Source organism: Phragmites australis, chromosome 16, assembly GCF_958298935.1.
Source record: "Phragmites australis chromosome 16, lpPhrAust1.1, whole genome shotgun sequence".
Classification (NCBI taxonomy): Eukaryota; Viridiplantae; Streptophyta; class Magnoliopsida; order Poales; family Poaceae; genus Phragmites; species Phragmites australis.
In genome coordinates this window covers 22,337,526-22,362,867 of record NC_084936.1, presented here as the reverse complement: position 1 = coordinate 22,362,867, position 25,342 = coordinate 22,337,526, and the positions used below count along the sequence as shown (strand labels likewise).

The 25,342-nt window shown below is 43.7% G+C and overlaps 3 protein-coding genes and 1 long non-coding RNA gene across 5 annotated transcripts; all 4 read right to left on the bottom strand.

Moving 5' to 3' along the window:
* Positions 1-255: 255 nt before the first annotated feature.
* On the bottom strand, positions 256-3,648 carry LOC133895397 (14-3-3-like protein GF14-C). Its single transcript, XM_062335692.1, has 6 exons — positions 3,502-3,648; positions 2,042-2,454; positions 1,871-1,949; positions 1,589-1,711; positions 663-779; positions 256-565 (listed from the first exon to the last, which is right to left on the bottom strand). Exons 2-6 carry the CDS (start codon positions 2,431-2,433, stop codon positions 506-508), a joined length of 771 nt encoding a protein of 256 aa, XP_062191676.1. The 5' UTR covers positions 2,434-2,454; positions 3,502-3,648; the 3' UTR covers positions 256-505.
* A 7,749-nt stretch (positions 3,649-11,397) lies between these two features.
* LOC133895396 (14-3-3-like protein GF14-C) lies at positions 11,398-14,327 on the bottom strand. Of its 2 annotated transcripts, XM_062335690.1 has the most exons (7): positions 14,240-14,300; positions 13,738-13,828; positions 12,747-13,159; positions 12,566-12,644; positions 12,290-12,412; positions 11,828-11,944; positions 11,398-11,742 (listed from the first exon to the last, which is right to left on the bottom strand). In XM_062335690.1, the coding sequence occupies exons 3-7, from the start codon at positions 13,136-13,138 to the stop codon at positions 11,683-11,685; spliced, it is 771 nt and encodes a 256-aa protein (XP_062191674.1). In that variant the 5' UTR covers positions 13,139-13,159; positions 13,738-13,828; positions 14,240-14,300; the 3' UTR covers positions 11,398-11,682. The 2 variants fall into 2 exon arrangements, with proteins under 2 accessions (XP_062191674.1, XP_062191675.1); XM_062335691.1 differs by lacking the exon at positions 13,738-13,828 and having other exon boundaries at positions 14,240-14,327.
* A 1,843-nt stretch (positions 14,328-16,170) lies between these two features.
* LOC133895548 (uncharacterized) lies at positions 16,171-19,678 on the bottom strand. The gene is made up of 3 exons (XR_009905625.1): positions 17,185-19,678; positions 17,016-17,070; positions 16,171-16,347 (listed from the first exon to the last, which is right to left on the bottom strand). It is a non-coding gene; the product is annotated as an uncharacterized LOC133895548 (long non-coding RNA).
* A 580-nt stretch (positions 19,679-20,258) lies between these two features.
* On the bottom strand, positions 20,259-24,339 carry LOC133895547 (ultraviolet-B receptor UVR8-like). Its single transcript, XM_062335956.1, has 11 exons — positions 24,187-24,339; positions 23,944-24,088; positions 23,743-23,853; positions 23,592-23,652; positions 23,397-23,515; positions 23,006-23,091; positions 22,716-22,917; positions 22,269-22,322; positions 21,279-21,389; positions 21,121-21,177; positions 20,259-20,689 (listed from the first exon to the last, which is right to left on the bottom strand). The coding sequence occupies exons 1-11, from the start codon at positions 24,222-24,224 to the stop codon at positions 20,498-20,500; spliced, it is 1,176 nt and encodes a 391-aa protein (XP_062191940.1). The 5' UTR covers positions 24,225-24,339; the 3' UTR covers positions 20,259-20,497.
* Positions 24,340-25,342: the final 1,003 nt, after the last annotated feature.

Sequence of the window (25,342 nt, the reverse complement as noted above, 5' to 3'; positions counted from 1 at the left end):
GTTTAAAGTCAGGTTACCTACGGGCGGACAAATTTCTTCGAGGCGACGTGACAGGCAAGAATGGTATGCAGAGAATTTCCCACTGCTTGAGTTCTTTTGCTGCATAGCCAACAACGCATGCGGGAACCAGATCGACTCCGCCGGCAAGACCAAGATAATGCGACTCGAATGGCCGACGTAACGTAACACACAAATAAACTGCTATTGGACTGGCCTAAACTGAACTGCCGTCGAGTATCGAAAGACAGAAAAATATGACGCAATAACTGGTTGCAACAGCAAAACGAAAAAAGACAAACTTCAATAGCAGAACAATACCAGTCCAAATGGATCTAGTGCCAACTAGCAGCAATGCAAAGCAATGGAACTAATTCGACCACTACCAGCCTACTACATGAAAAGGAGAGGGGGGGAGGGAAAGAAGAATAGAAGCCTCGAGTAGGAGAATCCATGGAGCAGAATACAGCTTCGGTAGCACAGGGGCTGGAAAAACAAGCCGGCCGGGTTACTGGCCCTCGCCAGCTTCGCCTTTTGAAGTTTCTTTGCCCTCCTCGGCGCCATCCTCCTGCCACCAAGAAAATGTCAGATTATAGCTCCAGATTTCCAAGGATCATTTTCCATGGGACAGGCTACAAATGATGAAGTTGGCTGCAAGGAGATACCGTGAGATCGGAAGTCCAGAGAGTCAGGTTGTCCCTCAGGAGCTGCATTATCAATGTGCTGTCCTTGTAAGACTCCTCTCCAAGGGTGTCCAACTCAGATATAGCTTCATCAAATGCCTGCAAAGAGTTGTCGTTCGGTAACAAAATTCACATGTGCAAAACAATGGTGGAACCAGAATATCACATAAAAGCTAACAGGTCAGGCAACCTATAGACAAGACACCACCCAGAGACTGCGTAAAGTAAAAGAGTTAGATTGTACAAATCCCACATTGTTATCATCTTGAAAATGCAACCAGCAGGTTTTCCTGATCTTCTGAGTAATAACTACATTGAGAACATGAACAGTCTTCTCAATGAGAGAAGAATACCAAGCAGGCCTTCTGGCACTAGAAAAGGTACGATGTGGAATGATAACTGCTGATAATAAGGTTTTACTGTTGCCTAGATAAGTACGTGTAGTAAATAGTTCCAAATGCTCATCATATCAAATTAACAATAATAATAGCAAATTGGCATTGTACCCAACAATGCTGATATGTCACACAGGAGACAAAGATGTCCAACTTTAAAACTCAAACAGAAGGAAATCTACAACACAGTCCTATTGTTCCTCTGAACAAGCTGCAGACTTTTGTGTTATTGGCAGTATAATGATTACCACCGCGAAACTCAAGAGAGTAAAAGCCTTACAGGTATCATATAGGACTAGCAATCAAGAATGGTCATCTAGTTGGTCTGAGAACAAGCAAGAAATATATATCAATGTCTAGTGACAACTGAAAGGGCAAAATTGCTCTGTTTGAAAGACCCATAGGCATGCAACTTTGCAGCTTTAATTCAAACCCAGAATCAAACACACAACAAGATCGGGTAATAACTAAGAAACCTTGTATAAAAAATTGTAAGGCAAATGTGATACCAACCTGCTTTGCAAGGTTGCAAGCTTTGTCTGGAGAGTTCAGAATCTCATAATAGAACACTGAGAAGTTAAGTGCAAGTCCAAGCCTTATGGGATGGGTAGGTGCCAGTTCAGCCAATGCAATATCCTACACAGTAAATTGCAGGACAGACATCAAAAAATATCCAATCCAGTACACGGTCAAAAGCTATGATCATTCAGATATGATAAATGAATATATCTACTGCAATAAAAAAACATGATTGAGTACAAGAAATAGGTCATGCCAGTGACAACATGAACCAACCTGAGCTGCCTTATAAGCCACCATTGTGCTCTCTGCAGATTCCTTCCTCTCAGCACCGGTCTTAAACTCAGCAAGGTACCTTTTTAAAATTAGAAAGTGAACAAATTAGATTACTTATTACAGACAATATGGATTCAACTACGCAACACATATAGCATTGCACTTCCTAACCTGTGATAATCACCCTTCATCTTGAGGTAAAACACCTTTGACTCTGCAGCAGTGGAGGAAGGCACAAGGTGTGAGTCAAGCAGCTTCAGGATACCATCACAAATATTGCTCAGCTCAGCCTCAATCTTGCCACGGTATTCCTTGATCAGATTAACATGTTCCTCGTTCTTACGGGACTCCTCCTTCTGCTCAATGGAGGAGACAATGCGCCATGAGGCACGGCGAGCCCCAATCACATTCTTGTAGGCAACAGACAGGAGGTTGCGCTCCTCAACGGTGAGCTCTTCCACATCTACAGTCTTAGCAACCTTCTCCATGTACTCAACCATTTCCTCATACCGTTCTGCCTGCTCAGCCAGCTTGGCCATGTAAACATTCTCCTCCCGTGACATATTGATCGAGAAATAAACTTACTGAAACAGCAAAAAAAAAAGTTATCAGCCATTGCAAAAGGCTAGCAGAAATTATCACCTGAAGTACATAGCAACATAGGGAAGGGAAATTAGCGGCCAGCTGAGATCTACACTGCCATTCAGCATATGTATGCTTCCTAAAAACATTCGACTGCACACATTTAGTGAGCAAATAGCCAGAATCTAGTAAATATTAACCAACTTGTAATTTGCAGCCCCTCCAAAGGCTCCAACTAATCTACACTACCAACCAAGATGCATTGTCATTTCTCAATTTAGGGGAATCATCAAATACTCTGATCTGATGCAAAAGAAGCAACAAAATGATGTCATATTCGTAACATAAACATAACTTCACCACACACATTACTGGTTAACAAACTCCTTACAAGGACCACCAGATCTAACCATAATAACAACTATTAATGCCACAGGGCACTAAATCTGAACAGTTTAATTTCCCAAGGAAGCATATTACTGCCTCTTCCACCCCAGATCAACAGGTTCCCTAATATCATAGAACCATCATAGCCCGAGCGAATCCCGCACGTGAGCACGTCTAACAATCGCTAAACTAGAAATCCCATTTATCATGGTGCGGCAACTTAGATCCACTAATCAAATGGCACGCTTGCATCTGAATCAGATCACTGGCACATGCACGGCAAAATCGATTGGATCAACGAGCTTACCTCCCCACAAAATGTCATATATGATTTCTCATCTCTCCAAACACTAGAGACAGTTGCAAACATAAACAGGGCAAACCAGAAACAATCCCCATCTTACGCACGAAAATGCTAGCCAAATCGGGCGGATCTACGCGCCCCCGCACGCTCTGAATCTCAGATCTCTTAGATCGAAACCAAACGACATCACCCAACATAGACGAGCAGACCTATCCCCAGCCATAAAATCTCCCGAATAATTAAAAAAAAATCGAGGAAAAATTGCATCCGCTCCCAACCCTCGTAATAGTACGAAACGCGGTGAGATCAACAGTGGGAGACAACATAAAAAATTCGGAAAAAAATCGCGAACCCTAACCTTCCGGGGCGGTGACGCGTGCTCGGGCGGTCGTTATCTGTGGGCGCTTGGGAGGAGAGGGCGGAACGGGGCTGGGGACTATATAGCTGGACGCAATCGCGAGGTTGCGGTCAACGGGCCAATGAAGTGGCGCCGCGTGGACGGTGGGGCCCATCCGTAGACTCATCCACGACAGGGTGGGAAACAACAGCCCATGACATATGGGGACGGGTTCACAGTGGGGTCAGAGTGTCATAGGATGTGGGCGTAGGTGTGGTAGTCATGGTGTGCGTGGCCGGTGGGAATATTGCCTGGTACCTGTCCCAATGCCAAACCCTAGTATTTGAACATTTTGATGGATTGACATGAAAATAGTCCAAATTGAACTGAAAATCTGGCGAATGGAGGGAGAATTTCTTGTTTGAGTTGAAGGTTTTGTTTTCGATCTGAAAGTATCGAAACAGATATTTTAATCCGGGTTGAAAATAAGTGGAATTGAGTTGAAAGTACTTACTGCAAATATTTCTTTTTAGACCATGTAACAACGCCTAGACATCACACTTCACCTAAAATGGCACTAGTAACTATATACATGTTTCACACATGTAAAATCAAATTAGAATATAGTAATTCAAACAAATAAAAAAAGCATAATAAAAGAGATATTTGCATATATATAATTCACAACATGATCGTGTAAAAACGGTAATGCTCCTCGTCTTACGTCCGATATAGGGGGAAATCAGACGTTGGCTCTTGAGTGCATGACCACCTCAAGTGAAGGAAAACGCCCACGAGTTTGCATCATCCGTCAACGTGGAATATCGCACGCGCTCGCACGCCTGCTCGTGGTCTCGCTCGCGGATCGCACGATCAACGCACTCGTCTGCTCGCAGGTTCGCTCATCGATTGTCTACGTTTCCAGAGGCTCTTGCACATCTTTGTTAGTGATGTTGCAGGAATGTATTTTTGTTGTTGCAGTACATGTTTTTATTTGTTGCAGGAATAGTTCCTCCTGAGAGTGGGTGACAACGCGGCCCGTCAGGTGATCCAGACCGGAACTTCCGATCAGGGAGGTCGGAACTTCCGGTTCTTCCAGGGAGGTTTTGGTTCGATTTGCACACGAGATGCTCAATGTTTGGCGTGACAATTTTTTGCGTTAACACAATCCCTAGGTGTCCGATGGCTCCACCCGTGGAATTGGTACGGTGGCCAGTCTCGGCCAAGAAAAATTTGTAGGAGCAAGATACAACAAGCTCAAGGTCATGGGATCGATCCCAGAGCATCCCCATGGCTTCTCGTGTACCACATTATGAATAGTCATGTTGCAACAATGTTTTCGACTTGTTCCAATAGGTGTTTGATATTTGAGCACCCTCCTTCAGATCTGTATGTTGTAAATATTGCTTGATCTAGATATTTCAGTTCTTGTTCTTAGATGATACAAATACTATTTTCTAATGCTATCAGTTATGTTTGAAAATGTTGTAATGTTGTGTAATCCTAAATTTGTTTTTTTAGATCTTTGAAGTATATTTCAATATGTTACACTGGTGTTACTTTTAAGTTTCATTAGTTATTTTGAAACGTTGCAACAATGTTTTCTATTTGTTGCAATCTCTTTTGTTTTTGGCACTTGTTGCATTAAGCTTTTTAGTATGTTGCAAACACCATTTGTTTTTTGTTGCACTGCCAAATATTGTTGTTTCAGTACGAGGGTTGCGTCATCTATTTGAGACCATTCGCATATGTTAGTTGTTAGTGGTGAACTCTTGATTTTGTTCACATCTTACTGCAATTTTTGCAACGGGGTGGTCTAGGATGTCGACCTTATCATGGGGTGCTGCAATTTTTGCGCTTGATTTTGTTGCCTCATGAGAAAAAAATGCGGATCGGGATGAATGTTGCGTGAAACATCTCTATATGTTGCAGTGGAAGATTTTTGGTCATGATCGGATGACACAAAGTCTGTCAATGCAGTTCAATCAAACAGTAGAATATGCATCCAATGCTAGCGTCTAGCCAGACGTACGGGCACTAGCAGGACCTAATTTCAGGAGGGAGGAGAATGATAAGTATCTAGGCAAGAGAGTAGAGATGACCATATTGTCCAGAGTTGGCCGTCCGTAGCAACATTGTAAGAATGATCAAAATGTTGATCAATTTTTGAGGAGATAAAAATAATTCTCACATAGTGTATTGGTGTAAAGATAGTGCAACGGAGGCAACCTATGTAGTAGACGACGGTGGAGGCGACATGTGGGCCGCGACGCATCCTGCGAAGTGTGGGAGGCGGTGCACCTTTTGGAGAAACCTAGTGTTGTATGCAAAGTGCAGGAGGCGGTGTACCTTTTGGAGAAACCTGACGATGAATGTATGGAAAGCAAATATTGGACGTCTAGATATAGAAGATAAATAATATGATACTAAATATGTTTTTAAATATATAAAAGGTAAATATTATACGTATAGGTATGGAAGGTAAATAATGGGATATTAAATATATAGAAGGTAAATAATGAGAGATTAAATATATTTTTGGAATATATAGAAGGCAAATAATGAGAGATTAAATATATTTTTGGAATATATAGAAGGCAAATAATGAGAGATTAAATGTATTTTTTTAAGAAAAATGGGATCTAAATTTGCATATTAACTATTTGATTAATTCAGTAGATGATAGAGATCATCCAAATCTACTCTAACTGATAAATTATATAGAATTATAGATAGATATAGATATAGTCGGTCCACCAATTTTCTAGTACCTGGTAAAGGTCCGTACATTCATAGGCAGAGCTAGGAATCGAAAATAAGGGGACCAACTCATCAATATTGACAATAATTATCAAAGGCATACTGATTAGTGAATAATATACGATTAATCATCATTAACTAAAGCAGACTGATTAGTAACTAAGATTAATTTACCGCACTGTTGCTGTGCACGGTGCGCCCATGCCTCGGCGGCTCGACCTCGACGAAGTGACAATCTTGTTCAGAGTTTAGCCTTGCAGTGTTGGTGTTGCAGAGTAGATCACCGGCGATCCGGCGAGACACGGATGATCCGGCGATCTTGCAGTCTTGACGAGTGATGATCCGAGACGTGATAAGGATTACCCTGCCATTACCGGATTCCCTCCGTGGCGACAGATCACAAGAGGCAACTGCAAGAGTACGTGTACATTCGCTGTGCAAAGCGGATTACCCGGTGATTTTTGCAGTCGCCTCTGTATATATTCTTGATAAGCGACCTGACGAGTGACGATCCGGTGACCTGGCGAGTGACGATCTTGCAGTCTTGCAGAGCGCGACGCCGCGGCCGGCGAGGCAGCGATGCGATCTGGACGGCGGCCGGCGGCCGGCAGCGGCGCGACGCGACGGCTCGAGAGGAACTCGAACGAAAGAAGTTGAGACTCGTGAGTCACAATGTCACGCGTTCACACGATCTGCCAGCGGCCGGATAATATTCCTATCATGTGCAATGGCGGGTCGCACGATCTGCCAGCGGCCGGATAATATTCCTATCATGTGCAATGGCGGGTCGATTTACTGCCTGTCTGTCGGGCTTATTGGACTGAAATTAGAGCATAGTCTATCGTGTCGTGCCGATTTATGTGCCAAAAACTTGATTTAAATATGGCTCATGAGGCATGTCGTGCCGGGTTGGCTCGGACACAGCTAAGGCACGGTGGACACGGCCGCTTGGCGGTGGTGCGGCCTGTTTTTGAAAATTTCTCTAAAAATAAAAAATTCAAAAATTATAGCTCGAAAATAAAAAAATAATTATAACACCATGAAGGTATTGTGTACGTTGAAATATACTTAGAGATCAAAATTGAAATAGTCTTATTACAGAAATTTACGTTTCCAAAAACTAGCTTACTTTAGACGAAAGCTTGCTTTGAATTAGAGGGAGTATTAACTAGAGAGAAATTAAATTTTTGCGTACATCCGTAACTGACGGTATTAACTACAGAGAAATTCACTTGGTTTTGACTAGAGGCAGTATCAACCGGAGAGAAATTAAATTTTACCTAAATCTTTAGAGAAACCTTGTGAATTTGAAGTTTGAGATTTCCCGCGCGCACAAACTAACTTACGGTGAATGCATGGCTGGCATGCAGCTTGACATGGGCAGCGCGATGGAGATGCTGTACGGCCAAGAGGTGGGCGCCAGGCAAGTGGACATGCTGGGCCTCTACATCCAACGTTCCTGGATCATCTGCTGTGCCATGCCTACCGTGTTATGGTAGCCCGTGCTTGGACTAGACCGAAATCACTGTGTCTCGTGCCGATCTACTTAGCCAGACTTAGTCTCTAGAATCCCTCACCCCACGCCTCTTTGCCCCTACGCACATTAAACACTCCCCATACAAAACAAAGGTGGACTCATGAAATGTTTTAGCCCAAAATCACTTATAAAGTATTTATAATATGTATATATTATCAAGAGTTGGATTAGATGGTATATATTTGTAGCCTAACAGATTAACTAGCCTAGTTCCACACTCAAATCACTGAACAATCCAACCGTCCATCCTCGTCGTAGCTCAATTATTGTCGGATTCCACCCAACTTCCACTAGTTAAGTTCTTCATGGCCTACCCTGCCATGATCTCTATCATGAGCATAAATTAGCATGAGCATGAATTCTCATGGAATATTTGCAGAACAGTTTGACAAAAGCGCTATGTCATCAATTTTGTTCAATTATTATTACATTATAAATTTGAATACCTATCGTGCAAATCCTAGACCCCCGCTGATACAAAATGACTCCTGATGCCTATGAGCTAACCCTGGCAATGATTTGGCAGGTCCCAACTAAAGGTGACCAACTGGGCCCAGTCCCAACTAAAGGTGGCCAACTAGGCCTTTTGTTCAATTATCATTATGTTATAAATTCGAATGTCTATCATGCAAATCCTAGGCCCCCGCTGATACAAAATGACCTCTGATGCCTATGAGCCAACCCTGGCAATGATTTGGCAGGTCCCAACTAAAGGTGGCCAACTAGGCTCGGCCTAATGGGCCGGCTCAAGGCATAGGAAAAACAGTCTGGCCCAAACACGACATGTCACAAGAGTAAACAGGTCGGGCTGGCATGCCACGGCTAGGCAGGTTGTGCCTGGGCTGGAGTCGCAGTATGCTGGACCTGCATGACATAACTCGTTTAAGTTTTTCTATTTTTTATAAGGTTTTATATAATTTGTTTATCTCTAATATACAAAGAGATGACTACCATAGTCGTAGAGTGTTTGTCTCATATGTATTAATAACATTAGGTCTACCGTGCCGCAGGTCCAATCCTAAGTGGGTCGTGCCTGGGTTCGATTCCCATATCCGTCGATTTTTAATGGTTTGTCCTGATTTTCATGTGTTACTAGGTTGATTGGCAAAAAAAATAACATTAGGTCTACCGTGATATGGACCGACATGGCACGATCTAATTCTAAGTGGAACGTGCCTGGGCTGGTGGCATGACACATGAACTGGCACGGCACGGCACGTTTAGCTAACGAGTCTAGACAGATCGTTCCTAAATAGATCCGTACCGTACTGGACCGGACCATCCATTTAGCCACCTCTAATCCCAACTATCCAGTAGAGTCTCTTAACATTTATAGCAATCAAACCGTAGCACCCCAGTCTATATAACTGGTCTGAAGAATTCGTCCAGGGGTCAACCAATGCGTAAAGCTTGTTCTCATCCCTAAAGCCTAATATGCCATATTACCGAAGAAGTGTTTTTCTTTTCTCTTTAAACTAAACTAGTTCAGTGATAGTGTGGTGTAACAGAATTTATGTTTTACATAAAATAGTTTTCTCTTCTACGTAAAATAATTGTGTTTCAGACAAAACATTCTTGAGGCATAAGAATTTGTAACAATAGAACATGCAAAGCATTTCAACATTTTATCAAACCCACATGTGAGATTACTTTCTATAAAAACAACAATTTTATATAGAAGAGCATCATCATCCGCTATTATACATACAAAGCATACCTCTAATACTAAATATTTTTAAAATCGAAGATCTTACAGGCTATATATCAGTAAATATCAAAAGCACACGAATGAAGATACTATGCACGCTAACTGCACTTTATTTTCTAGTCTAACACTAACCTTAGCTACCACGATAAAAATCCGCATATCCTTTCCTCTCTCTTCCCTCTCCCTTTTCCCAAACCAGCCGCCACTCTCTGTTCCTTCCCAAATAAACACTGAACCATTTCTCCTCTCTCCCAAACCAGCGACCCCTTCCTATGTTCTTCTTGCTCATGGGAGCAAATCCAACACCACCTCCTCTTCCAAGATCCCAAGCACCAGATCAACTCCCTCTCACAGCAAGTCCGCCGCCACCGTTTTGGACAGAACTGCGTCGACTCAAAGTTGCAGCAAGCCGGAAACTGGCGGGATGTTGATGGATCCCTTGGAAGACGCGGCGATAGATCTCTCAGAAGGCCCGACTCTCAGAAGACTCCACGGCCTCCGCCGCTGCTGGCCTCGTCGAAGTGCGCATGCGCATGGGCGGGTGGTTGGGGAAGGAGGACGACGCGGTCTATTTTTTTGTTTTAATTTTGTCGAGGGGGGGGGGGGGGGTTTCTTGCTTTATTTCTGAAATGGAGGTAGTGTCTCCACTGTGTTACCATGTCCAAGAGAGAGAAAAAAAAACCTATATTATCGGAGTGTCTCGAACTAAACGCTACAAAATTAGAAATGCCAATATGCAGGGAATGGGTAACCCAAATCCATACCCAATTATACCTATACCTGTATACATTCGAAGTGATGTTAATCATACCTAAATAAAATTGGGTATACCTGTTGGGTAAAAGATCACCTTGAGCACACAGAACTCCAGCATGCACATATTTTGTTTATTTTTGTTGAATTTGAAACTTAATGTGTGAACGCAAGCATGAAATTTTAGGGGAAAATGCAAACCACCGCCCAAAGTCAGTTTAGTTTTGAGATCCCCTCCCTGAAAGTTGTTTTGTTGCAAAGAGTCACCCATAAATTCGGTTCAATCTTAACTGCACCCCTGCGCGTATGTGTTTTGCTTCTCTAGCCCATTTCCACCGACGTGGGCATAAGGCTCGCCATGGTAGCCCAATCAGGCTCGGTCCAATGTAGCCGACTTGTTAAGTCGCACTCCATCGCAAGCTGCCAAGAAATTGTTCCTGTTAATTTGATCATGAGTGGAGGTGTAACTTAACCAACTCCACGCCAGATCGAGCCCGACTGGGCTTCCTTGGTAAGCCCACGTCCATATCGACAGAAATAGGTCAAAGAAGCAAAACACGTGCGCGTAGGGATGTAGTTCAAACCGGATCGAATTTATGGGTGGTCCTTTGCAACAAAACAATTTCTAAGAGGGAATCTTAAAATCAAACTGACTTTTGGATGTGTTTTTTTTTTCATTTTCCTGAAAATTTAAGTACTAAATTTATACCAAGTTACTGTTACGTGGAACCCACCTCACCGGTCTGGATCCCTCACACTTTAAAATCGTCCGCGGTGTGAACGCAACGTCAAATTTGAAAAACTGATTTCTGCAAAGATACCCAGTGGCATCCCTGGGACAAAAATATAGGCGTCTAGAGGCCAACCTCACCGATAGAGCATCCACGTATGCACAAGCTCCGGGTGCCGAAACACGTCGACGACTAGTCACGTTTTTACATGGCACAGCAAAGCGGGCAGGCGTAGATGCGTTTGGCTGGATCAAACACCGAGTCGGATGGGTTTTGTTACCTTGTTGGGCCTTGGGCTTAGCACTATCCCGCATTCGAGAGAAACGAACAATAGCAGGCCAGTCATACCCGATGATACAATTCCGAAGGCCGAGAATCACCAAACGCGTGGACCAAAGCACAACGCAGACGGAACTGATCGCAACAGCTAAATGAGAACGACGACTTCAATAATTGCTCAGTAAAACACTAGTGCCGACTAGCAGCTAGAGCGACCACACACATGCTTGTCAAATCCAGGACAACAATACCGGTCCACGTGGACCTAGTGCCGACTAGCAGCAATGCAAAGCAATGGGAACTAATTGGACCAGTTACCAGCCAACCATAGGAATTGGAGCGAGCGGAGGAGAAGAAAGCAGCTACAATAATGGCGCAGCGCACGGCTTCGACAGCATAGGGGCATCTAAAACAATGGGCTCGAAAGCATAGGGTTACTGGCCCTCGCTAGCATCGCCTTTCGAGGTTTCTTTGCCCTCCTCGGCGCCATCCTCCTGCACAAAGCAATTTCAGATATATTTTTTTAGCTCCTGACAGGTGAGCAAAACAGGCGACAGGTGACAGTTGATAGGGAGATACCGTGAGGTCGGAGGTCCAGAGGGTCAAGTTGTCCCTCAGGAGCTGCATGATGAGTGTGCTATCTTTGTATGACTCCTCCCCAAGGGTGTCCAACTCAGAGATAGCTTCATCAAACGCCTGTAAAGAGTAGATGTCCAGCATCAATTATCAAAATTCCCATGACACAAAGACTAAAGGCATGATATAAAAGCTAAAAGGTGCTATCCAAGGACAAGACAACAATAACCGCTTGCTTCAAGGCTCTGTCATAATGCCACTGAGAACATGAACAATCTTCTCAAAGGAAGACCGATAACAAGCAAGAACAAGAACAATAAGGATCCCCTAATATCTAGTCAAAAGAGCAGTTTTGGATCTTTTCTTCAGCCCAGGTTCAAAAGCGCCACAAACAACCTTGGCTACAACTCAGAAACCTTAAACAAAGTAAAAAAGAATGAAAATATACAGGTAAATGACACCAACCTGCTTTGCAAGGTTGCAAGCTTTGTCTGGGGAGTTCAGAATCTCGTAATAGAACACGGAGAAGTTAAGAGCAAGTCCAAGCCTTATGGGATGGGTAGGTGCCAGCTCAGCCAGAGCAATATCCTACACAATACAGTGTAGAATAAAACTCTCAGAAAACATTGTCCAGTCTAGTAGTAAGCAGTCAAAGAAAATCAATGGTTGCCACATATCATCAGAAAAGGTTGTTTTAACCAAGGGCACTTATTCGGTTATCCCAGCAACAAATGAACCAACCTGAGCCGCCTTATAAGCCACCATTGTGCTCTCCGCAGATTCCTTCCTCTCAGCGGCAGTCTTAAATTCAGCAAGGTACCTGGCCATAATTATTTATAAATAATTTAACAAATCTGACTGGTTAGTAAAGAATATATGGATTCAATAACATAATGTAAAATAGCATTGCATCCTTGCTAACCTGTGATAGTCACCCTTCATCTTGAGGTAAAAAACCTTGGACTCAGCAGCAGTAGAAGAAGGCACAAGGTGTGAGTCAAGGAGCTTAAGGATACCATCACAAATATTGCTCAGCTCAGCCTCAATCTTGCCACGGTATTCCTTGATCAGAGTAACGTGTTCCTCGTTCTTACGGGACTCCTCCTTCTGCTCAATGGAGGAGACAATGCGCCATGACGCACGGCGGGCCCCAATCACATTCTTGTAGGCAACAGACAGTAGGTTACGCTCCTCAACAGTGAGTTCTTCCACATCTACAGTCTTCGCGACCTTCTCCATATACTCAACCATCTCCTCGTACCTTTCGGCCTGCTCAGCCAGCTTGGCCATGTAAACATTCTCCTCCCTCGACATATTGATCAAGGAACAAACTTACTGCAACAACAAAAAAGACACTGATAAGCCATTGTCAAAATCCACAAGAAACTATCAGCTAAAGTACACAAGGAAAAGGGGCACGACTGGCAATTAAGATCAACACCGCCATTCAGCTCCTTCATGTTTGCTAACAACAAGAGCATGACTAAACATTGCTGAACCATTGTCATGCAAATCCAATCCAACCTGTAACATGCAATACCTCTAAGAGGTGTCACCTAATCTAACACAAGCACCCAAGTTCAGGTTCAAGGAGCAATATCCCCAAGCAAACTAGCTAATATGATTTGTTGTGATCCATTTGAATCAACCAAATCTTCAAAACATTGCGATATGAATATATGATGCAAAAGGCCTAACAAAATTCATGTGATATTCAAATCATAAGTCCACTATTTACATTACCGACTAACAAATCACTGGCATGGGCCAACCATATCTAACCATGACAACAATTACTAATGATTTGATTCCACACGACAATAAATCAACAGAAGCATATTATTCCATTTTGCACCCCAGATCAATATGTTCCCTAATATCTTAAAAGCATCAGCAGCGAGCAAATCCCGCACATCCAATAGTTCATCAACCGAGAAATCACACCACCGTCACCGCGCAGCAACAGAGCGCATTCCCATCAGATCCGCTAACCGCAAGGTACACCTACATCCAGATCACATATCATGGGCGTGCACAAACCGTTCAGATCAACGAACACATTTCCCTGCAGAAATCCCACATTCCATCCTCAGTCTCCCCCTCCAACAGGCACTAGCGAAGGTCGCTAATCAAAAACGAGGAAACAAAAAATGTTCCCCATTTTTCACACGAAACTGTTGCCAAATCGGGCGGATCCACGCGCCCCAAGTGCTCGCAACCTCAAATCTCGCGGATCGAACCCAAACAGATTCACCCAGGAACACCCCAGACAAGCAGATCTAGCCGCATCCCATAACATCGCGGGGGGGAAAATAAAATAAAAACGGAGATCAAACAGGACACAACGAGATCAAACAGGACAGCACGTACGATTAATTTCTCAAAAGAAAAGGTACACAAATCTGTAACCCTAACCTTCGGGTGCCGGCTGGGGTTCCTCTCGAGCGCGGCGTAACGGTGTGGTCGTGGGCTTTTGCGTGGTGAGGGGGAGGGGGCAACGGCGTGGGGCCGCTTTATAGAGGGATGCGAGCGCGAGGCTGCGGTCAGACCACCAACCGGGTGGCGCCACGTCGACTGCGGTGGGGGCCACACCGAGACCCATCGCGCACGGCGAGGATGGGAGTGGACTGCATCCGACATGTGGGCGCGGTTCTTGTGCGGGACCCCCGTGTCATCGTCAGGGGTGATCAGGTGTGGTGGGCTCGGTATACGTGGTCCATGGAATATTCCCCTGGGCTGGGAATCCTCCCCCTCGGGCTCTGGGACGGGTAGGCATGGCAGTATGACATGCGGGCCCGGTCGTGTCCGGTACGTTGTGTTCTGTGAAAATAAAAATCCCTTTCAAGGGAATGGTCCGGTCCTGTCTATGAAGTGGAACCGCACCATCAGTCCATCATGTGATTAGCGCCTGATCTACGATTGGCATAGCCCAAAAATATTTTGAGCTGAAGCTATAAGCAAATTGAGAGTCTTGGTTTATATATCTTATTCTTATTTTTAACTGAAAATAAATAGTTAAATAAATTTATTTTATCCTATAAATTTTAAATTCTACACCGGTTCTCAGAGCTGAAGCTCTACATAACAGGATCTTAGTCCATATGATTAGCGCCTGATCTAGATTAGTCCATGTGATTAGTGCTGATGCGCACGACTGGAAGGAAAATGGTTGTAATTGCAGATTAGTGCCTGATTTCCCAGACTGGACTATTGGCCATCAGAAATCCAGCAACTTCACATCGATTGCGCAGCGATAAAGTTGTTCCAGCTACTGACCCTTTTTCCTGTTCAAAATCTGAGGTGGAAAAGATTCGGAGATCATGCGATGCAAATAACAATAAACTTTTTGTTTCCCTTCAAAAGATATTTTTGTTTTCGGTTGCTACAGGTGACTACAGCTACAAGCCTCGGTTTGGGCATAGGAATTAGGGGCTCAGAAAGCCACTTTTCAGAGGACACGGATCCTCTGGATTAATGATAATTAATGCAGAGGATTACTGTTTGTACAGTAATATGAGTCTACTGCTACAGTCCTTGGCATTAATTAATCACTGTCTACTGCTATAGTGTTTGATTCTACTGTATCACGTATCTTTACTGTAGCAACAGTTATTGTTACTGTAGCAATTAATCCAGTCCGTCCATCTCCAAATCAACGGCTGTGGAGTGATCCGTGTCCGCTTTCAGAGGCTATAAGGTAAAAAGAAAAAAAAGGCTGAGAGTAGTTTACCAGCAAACCACCTCAACAAGGAATCAAATGTGGCAATGACACGGTGGAGTCAGTCTTTTCAACATTGTGGATGCCCAGATGCAATCTGATGAATCATAGGCAGGATCTAGCTGGCAAATATCTAAAAACTAGATCGGACAAATTTGGGCAAGTTGCTTCCCAAGGTGAACTGACACCTCTCAATTGGAGGAACTAAATCGACAAAAAAAATAAAATGGCGCCACACATGTTTTTGTCAAAGAAACAAGTTGCAGCTCACCAGCCATCGCAAAGGTTGCTGTCACGGGTAAAATCTCCAAGCCCAGACCCCAGAGATTCAAGCACACTCTGTTTGACACATCACATCGATTTCATCTTACGAGCAGAAAGGGATGGCATCTCGCCAAAGCAATCTGGAAAGTGATGTGCAGTATGCAAATTCAGATATGGCACGTCTTCGACAGCATTCGCACGGCAAAGATCTCAGATGATGCATGACACCCGTATCATACAGCATTGATTCATGTGATAATTCTTGCATGAAACTGCAGGGCACACACAACACAATGGTTGGTGCCAGCAGCCAACCAGCAACTTCAGGACAACATGGAAAGCAGAGAAGTAGCATATAGAGAGCTGATAAATTAATCACTCTATTAACAAGATCAAGTTGCCTCATGTTTGATCAAGTGACAAAGAAGTCACAATGCTCCAGGGAGAAATATAATTTCAAACCAGGATACAGCTATTCATCATCGCCAGTAATCCTTTTCTTTAGAGCATCGAGGCTAGTGGCTAATTCTTGACGACTTTCCTGCCAGAAAATTACAGATCGTCAGAAAACATACATTTAATAAAACTAAGGCATACGAATGATCAGAACCAATACTTGGACAAATTGAAAGTACACAATCCAAGTATTTTTCTCTGTGTTACAATAGGTTGTACCAAAGCATATTCAGCACGAAATATTGCATTTTAAATGAGATGTAGAATTTTCTTTAGGTTAAAAGAAATGCAAAGGACACTGTATCTAGATTTGACAAATATGACAATGTTAGCACACTAGCCAGCTGTCTATATGCTAGGCATGTCAGTCTCGGACAATGGACAACTTGATCTTTTTTTCCTTTTTTAAATGCTATGTAGAGTTTTCTTTAGGTTAAAAAAAATGCAAAGGACATTGTATCTGGCTTTGACAAACATGACAATGTTAGCACACTAGGCAGCTGTTTATATGTTAGGCATGTCATGCATGGACAATAGACAATGGACAACTTGATCTTTTTTTCTTTTTTTGAGAGAAAGGGACAACTCGATCTGTGCTAGCTCATTAATACCAAGCTGTGCATCTTCCACAGTTCCACCGACAGCCTTTTAGGTGTGCAAAGTTAAGACAAAGGGGCAACGATAACTTGACAAACTCGTGCAGAATAGTGGAAAAGCAGTCTCAACGCCAACCTACATGATTTTAAGATTTACCTGAAAGAGCAGGAGCCGGTACACAAACCATCCTGAGTAGCCAAGCCCGAGGGAGCTACATATAGAAACAGTAATCAGATAAACAAATGATAATATGACTAACAGCATAGTATTAGAGAACAAACATCCACAAGGAAATGGGACGTAGGAAGATAAGGTAGCTATATACCGATGGAACAGAGCCAAGAGCTCTGACCACAACCGAGGATAGCCAAACAGCAAGGATTGCTCCACCACCGTACAAGCTATGTAACAAATGTTTCTCAATGGCATCCCACTTTAAGTAGACATTGTGGTAAATTTGTACTAAGATTACTGGCATAGAGAAATACGATGTGTTCCCACAAGTTAAATTACCTTATCCCTGATGTCAGAAAGGAGCTCAGTGTTGTCAGCAGAACTACTCTCTTTTGTTAATTGTGTAGCTGTTGACTGGAGTTGATAAATCTTCAGGGGATCTGTTGAAAAAAGAATGAAATTAACTTCGTTAGGGTGGAGGATGGTCATCAACCAAATTCTGAAACATTTGTTACATAGCTTTGACAATTAGAGCATGAACAACGCTAGGTGCTTATAGTTAGGTGTTTAAGAAAAGAGAGTGTTAAGCACCTATATAAAAATTGTAATTTCCAATGCAAACAAAGACTACATGTGCTGAAATATGGTTACCTATCTTGTTAGCACTAATATAAGCATTGGTGCTTAAGTAAGCATCCTGCTCTCCGCCTAGACAACTGTGCTACTGCAGTTAAGAAAAAAAAAACCCGGTTTTTTCCATAAGCACCCAATGGTACATGCTCTTATGTTGCAAACGTTCAAGCCATCTATTTATTTGGAGGGTCTAACTGATTGAAACTTTTTACTTAAAACAAAAAAATGCCCCTGACTTCTTGACAGAAACTTTTTTCAGTGTTTGCTAGCAAGAACAAACATACTTTCTCAAATCATATATTCAAATTTATGAAATATGCCATTGTAGAAACATATTGTTAGCCTGCAGTCCTGCACAAATGAAATTTAAGAAGTTAGCTTCTCTTACTGTCCAAAACCCCAAATCACAAAAATTGAAATGTAGACAGTATAGGCCCGACTAGTAGAGTCACATTGTTGCCATGATCTTACTCTTACAACTCTCAAACATCTCAAGAGAAGATGTAAGTTTTTAATTAAGAGAAAACATAGACGGATCTTGTCAGCCAATGGCAATTCTATTGTCTTGGCACCAATGCCTCCTCAACAGATAATAAGAATTTAACATCCTTAACCAATGAAATCAATGATAAATCATATTTTAGCCTAACACTAGGACTTGTTTGGATAGCATTTTTTGGGAAATTGTAGAGCAGAAAAAAAGAACAAAGGTTTAAGGAAACTTGTTAACCAACTCATATCAGAGAGGCAATGTTTCAGCCTTTCAGGTGCAACAGGAGAACCCACTGGAAAAAAAGCAAAAACTCAACCTCACGCATCAGCTTCACTGCAGCAGCTATGTACCAGGCTTGCAGATGCAGAAGTTAACGCACCAGCTTGATGGACCAGGCTTACGAAAATTAATGTACCAGCTTGACGTATCAGGCTGTGAATGTTTTTGTTGAACGAATTCTATAGGAAATGTCGTTTTTAGGATGAATTGATATATGAGAAAACTTTTGGTTCTGGGCTTCTGGCATTTGAATCGTGCGTTTTGTAGATGATTTGAACTGTGCCTTGTGTGCCTGCCGTGTAATGAGCTGACGAATGAGGGAAGTTGTGCTCTGTGATGTCCTACCACCTCCATGTTTAGAATTAACCAACTAGCTCCAGGTGCTGCTGGCAACTATAGCAACTCCATTGATGAATGAGGCAGGTCAGTTGAGATTTGTGAACGAGGACCAGTTATGGGCTGGAATTAACGAGTATGTCATTTGAACTCTTGTGTCGTAATTTTTTTCACGATCAAGGCTGTGAATAAGTGCATATTCATCTGATAAATGGCTAATAGGAGGTCAAGGTTATTTTGCAGAATTTTGTTTCAATTAACCAGCACTTCGCAGTTGTAAATTTGCTATTCTTGTATATTTTTTTCTCAATACACGAATATGCTATATATCAGCAGCAGCAGCTACAAGCTATCACTTGACGAAACAGGACAGTGCCCCAAGAAAAAGTTTCTGCGAAAATTATTATGTTTTTAGACCAAAGGGGCATATTCCCAGATCGCGTAAATGCTCAGCAATCGGAATGTATAACAACCTAACAGCATAAAAAGCAGAAAGCTAGTGGCATAAGAAGTTCTACTGCAAGACCACTCCAGATACAATGCTGAACCGACAGTGAACACGAATTTAGCATTGTTCGCGAAATACAACTTAAAATTCAACACGGATGTCGGAATCTGACTCAGATACGGGATGTCCGATTCGGAAAAAAAATTGGAGACGTATATCGAGGTAACACTGATTTGTGCTCCAGATACTAAAATGATGTATACTTAAAGCTAGAGATGGACCTGCATCACAGTTAGCGCAATTTTACAATCGCTCTACAATAAACTTGACAATTCTCTCCTCTGAGCAGGAAGATGCCATGATATATTTGAAGCTACTAGCAGACCCGGAGCAATCAATCGTCAAAGCACCTGGGATACGAGCGCCTCGGAAGAAAATTAGAAGACGAGATCCACTCAGTACCTGCGCGGCGGGGGAAGGGCGCCGCGACGCTGGAGGCCGGCAGGCCGCAGGGCACCGGGGCACGGAGGAGAGCTCCGAGGCGGCGGCCACCATCTCGGGTGCGCGCAGGAGCAGGCCTTCCGGATCAAGCTAGCTAGCCCTAGAAGAGGAGGGGAGGAACAGAACATGTTTGATTCAAATTCTCCGTGTACAGTAATTTTCTGAGTAAAGTGATTATGTGACTTAAAGTAATTCTCTAAAATATTTTAAACTACTATGCGGAGGAAATAATTTTGTATAAGAACTGAACGAGAATCACTTATACAGATTTTAATAAGAGAGCTAAAAACTAAAAGCTAATATACCGAGAAGCTAATCTGCACGTGCCGCGAGAGAAACCTTGTGAGCACTGTCTACTAAATAGACCCTTGCACGTGCCGCGAGAGAAGCCTTGTGAGCGGCTCCAGCGCGGGGCGGTCGGTGTCGCGCGGCGGGGCACCCACAGCAGCGCATCCAAGCAGCCGACATCCCAAGGAGAGATTGGGGTAGGCGATCCAAGCAGCTTTCAACCAAAAGAGACAACAGAAACAGAGGATGCAGCACAAATCTGTTGATCAGAGCATTGCTAAAATACCCCAGGCCTCTCTTTGTATATCTGCATAAAGTTCCACTCCCGATTCTTATTCATCGTTGTCGTTCATTCACTTCATACATTGCAGTGACCAAGCCTAATGTTGCAGGCCTTGTGCTTATTCTATGAACGCTACTGGTTGTACCAGTTCCGGAATTGCACATAGTTCAGGAAGCGCAGCTCCCAGCCGAAATGTGATCTGATCAGTCGTGCGCCTCGGTCCATTCCGCGATGGCCAGGGTGTGCCGCCCGCCGCAGGCCACGTACTTGGCCTGCCACTGGCCGTCGGAGCCGGTGCTGGTCTTCGGCGGCGGCAGGTCGATGGGCACCTCCATGGGGTGACCCGTCGTCACCTTCCTGCCGTAGCCGAGACGGCCGTGATCACCCCTCCCGTACTGTCCAACACAAAACAGACACACGATGAACATTAGCGGCAAAGCACTGAAAAACTGTGCAGGATACTATTTCGAGGTACGAATCCACAAGTTACACTAGATTTTGCCATTTAAGATAGGTCGCCAGCGTAAGTTCACTAGGTTTTGCCAGCAATCTGACCTTTTGGAGCTAGCAGATTCCAAGCGCTTGTCCCTTCAACTAATTTATACCAGCTTTAGACATTCCTTGTTTTGGTTCAATCAAAATTCAAAATTGGTTTGAAATTTATGTCTGTTCTAATGCATAACTTTTTGATTAGCAATTGGCTGTACACTACCAAAAAGGCACAAAAAAGATCAATTGAACGAAAGATCTATCTACCCTAGCCAGGACCTCCAAACAATATTTACATAAGACATAGTAAGCAGCTGGAGAGAAAAATTCTACTTACAGAAAACATCCGTCCATCTCGAGTCAGCGCAACTGAATGGGTTCCTCCACAAGATACCTGAAAACATGGAAAATGAGCTCTGGTGTTCATCCACTAAGGCAATAGACAAGACTGAAGCAACTGAAGTCAACATCCAATGCACAGTGAAGGTGAATTACCTGAACAATATCCTCTCCAGCTAGGAGCTGAACCTTTAGGGGCACCATGTGACTACTCTTATCATCTCCAAATCCAAGCCTACCGTGTTCTCCTCTCCCCCAAGCATACACCTACAAAGAAACGAAAACAAATAAGTGACTGAGCTTACTGCACTTAAACACATTTTGGCATTTTGCTCTAGTTATAGATATAGATGGGAGATTATGCAGTCAACTCAAAATATAAATAACAGCTCAAATATTTTAGTTAATCAGTTTCATGACGTATCAAACTTGGGATCAGGCCCTCTTCGAATTTATACATCCATAGCAGAGGCACAAAGTGTGGATCTCTATTCCTAAGATAACACATATGTGTGTCACATCATTATTTATGTGTTCTTCATTTAACAATACTTTGTTTCCAATCCAACAGCCGCAGAATTTTATATTGAAGAAAATTTTAAAATACATACAGTTACATTCATTTCTCAACTTAACCCTGAGTATGCTCATTTTCAATTGTTTCTCTGCCCCTCACTCTTCCCTAATACGCAGTACAGCACATACAGGCAGTGCCTTATATTACGTTCTCATCATTTGTAGGAAGCTCGGCATGACTGGCTCAATGGGTCTCAAGTCAAACTTGAGTCAGTCACTGTTCCTGAACCATGACCAACTATGTTTCGTTCATATAAGCATAAGCTTAGCTTTTTTCACACCCTAGTCTTAGTTGCTCCCATCCTATAATATGTATAATATCTGAATCCTTGTCGGGCTTTCTCATTTGGCATCTTATCGAACGTGAGCTGAAGAAATATCAAGCCTGTGAGTTATCTGCAGTCCACTATGACTGTATAACATGAGAATACAACCATCACGAGTTCACTTTCCGGGTATGTGAGAATGGCCCACTGCTCATTATATGTGCACCATCTGGTTGTTTGGCAGAAGAAACTAGCATTACGTATAAAATTTTAAAGCTTGTCTTAAGTCAAAGAAATGAAATACCTCTCCCTCTTCAGTCAATGCAGTTGAATGCCAACCTCCAGCAGCAATGTCAACCTGCAAATAGATGTAAGAATACGCAACAAGTGAGAAATCAGGAAAACATTATGCATACAAATTATTGTTTTGTCAGCATATAGTGGTCTGTTCTGTAACCAGGATACTACTCTTTCATAGGCAACATAACAATTACTCGTGTACAATTATTATGATTGGATATGACTAAAAGAATGTTACTTGTTAACCGAATCAGCCCAACTTGTTGCAAGTTGATATGGGTTTGACCTGAGGCCCAAATAACCAAGTTTGGATTTTATTTTCCTCTCGGATAGTCACCAGATCAGCCCTAACCTAAGCTTGTTTAGTAATGTCTTGAGTACACCACGATGATATCAAACTAATTTAGAAAACCTGTCAGAAAATAAAAGAAACAAAATAAATGTGACTCACCAGTGAGAGTCCAGATAGCCCTTCAACACGAATCGGCTGTGATCTTGGTTGGGTATCTCCAGTCCCCAGCTGACCGTACTCATTGTTACCCCATGCCCACAGAACTCCATCCTCTGTTAGTGCCAAATTATGGAATGCACCTACAGCAATCACCCTCACTTTCTCAAGGCCTTGCACACGCACAGGTGTAGATATTTGCTTGCTGAAAAAAATACTAACGGTGAGCAACAGATACAAGGAGAAAATAACACAGAGGAAAGAAATTGAAGATTTCAACAAAGGCACCATACATGTCACCAGGAGGCCATGGTTGCCCCCATGTCCAAACGTGACCTTCTTGTGTCAAAACAACAGAGTGTGTCCCTCCAGCAGCTACCTAGAATTAGCAAATGAATAAGCAATCCACAAGCTAGCGAACCAAATCGTGAGTGCACAGAAAAGTTGTAGCATCATTCCACGACAGGAATAATTAATTTCGACAAGAGACATTATAAAAGCTCCATATGTGTTTCGCAACCTAACTATTTGGAAACAAAGCATATTCCGAAGTGACAAGATGATCCACAATTTGTTAGATTCCCTACAACCAACGCGTCAAACTGAAATGGCTAAAATTCCAAGAACATTCTCACTGGTGGGTCTAGTGCTACTTGCACATTGCAGGAGTCTAATTCCACTCACTTGCCGGACTGTGAGCTTGAGCGCGCACCGCTGCGGGATGGGGATGTCCCTCCTGAGCGCCCTCGTCCCATCCTCCTTCCTCTCAGGCTCCTCGCCACACTGCCCGTACTCGTTTCCCCCTGCACTATCGGCGCACATTGCATCAGACCCACCAGAAATCGGTCACGGGCAACGCGAGGAAGCGGGCTCCCCTACCCCAGGCGTACGCGCGGCCCTTGTCGTCCACCGCGAGGCAATGCCACCCGCCAATCGCCGCCTGGAACCAAGAAACCCATAGGCACAGCTTGTTCCATCAGTAAAGCTTCACAGACCCAAATCTCGCATTCAAGGCAGAACCGAGGCGCACCTGGACGATCTTGACGCCGGCGAGGGCGTCGACGAGCCCCGGTGAGCTCTCCGTCTTGGTCTCCGGCGGGTGCCCGAGCGTGCCGCGCTGGTTCCAGCCCCACGTGAAGAGCTGCGCAAGGCAAGGAACCCCAACCAACCAGGTCAGAACAGAGGATCGCCAAGGAACACGAACAGGAGGCAGGGCCGCGAGGAAACGCACGCGGCCGTCTTCGCAGATGGCGAGGGAGTTGCGGCTGCCGGCGACGACGGCGGTGACGGCGTAGGGCTCCAGCGCGGCGACGCGGTGGGCCCAGTCCTTCTCCTCGTTCCCGCCCATGCCCAGCTGCCCGTCCTCCCCCGAACCCCTTCACAAGCAAGGAAAGAGAAATCAGCGGCAGCCACATCGCAAGAAACGGCGCTCGCAAGCCGAGGAGAACGCGGGCGGTCGGGAGAGCAGGCGCACCATGCGAGGACCGCGGTGGCGCGGGGCGGGGGGGCCATGGTGGCGGAGCGGAGGCGGCGAGCGAAGGGAATGGCACGGCCACGGCAGTCGACGCGGTGGGGGGTGGGTTGCAGGGCAATGCGTGGCTTTTGCGGCCGTGTCCCCGTGGGCGTGGGGGGGGGGGGCTATCTTTTTGGGCGTGTGTCCGTTGCGGTGGTGGGGTTTTATGCTCGGAGCAATAGGGTTTTGGGGGCATCATGAGTTGGATTCCACCACGGCTTGGTGAGTCACCCAAATGGCCACATCAGTATTGGTGGTTGTAAACGTCACGAGTATTAAGGTGCTGTTGTTCGGTTTCTGCTTTTAATTTCTCTAAAAAGTTATGTTTTGGTTTTGTTAAATCTGTTTTTAATTTTAGTTGTTGAATTTTATAATAACTTTTTGACTTTTCAGCATATTAATTCAGAAAAGGTATTTTCGGTTTCTAGTTTATTTCCTCAAAAGTAGATTTTTGACTTCTCAGAAATCACTTTTCAGCAAACCTGTTTATTTAAACTTCTGGTTTATAATAGAAACAAAAAGCAAAAACAGCCTGAAACAAATAGATCCTAAGAGCACATCCAGTACAGAACGATGTCATTCTTATTTCCAAATGACCCGATCGACAGTCACACATGAAACAAAGACATTTTATTGTAGCAAAAATTAAGGAGCCATGTCGCCGTCTGGTGACTACCGTAATAAAAGTCTTTGTCAGACATAAGTGTTAGGTTAGTAATAAATTTTGTGTTTAAATGTTTGTTAGCCATGATCATTGTTTGAGATATTTTTTATTATTGTCATGTGTGTCAAATTTGCATAGGCTAAAATAATCTATATTCATTTATCTATATTTATATATACTAGTTATGTACACATATTTTGCACGTAATACGAGACGCATGGCCACGTGTGAAAAGTAGGTCCGCGCGTGAGGGGGCGTGGGAGCGTGGTGGAGCATGCGGCAAGCAAACCCACACAAAAGCATACAGCAGCACCGGGGGCGCGGGACACGGGTCTACGCGGGGAGCAGAGTAAAACACAGGCATCAAAAATATTCACGTCTGCTAATAATCCATCTCCTTCCACCTCTATCGACGCACGATTCTCTGGCGAAAAGGGCTTTGAGCTCGGCGCC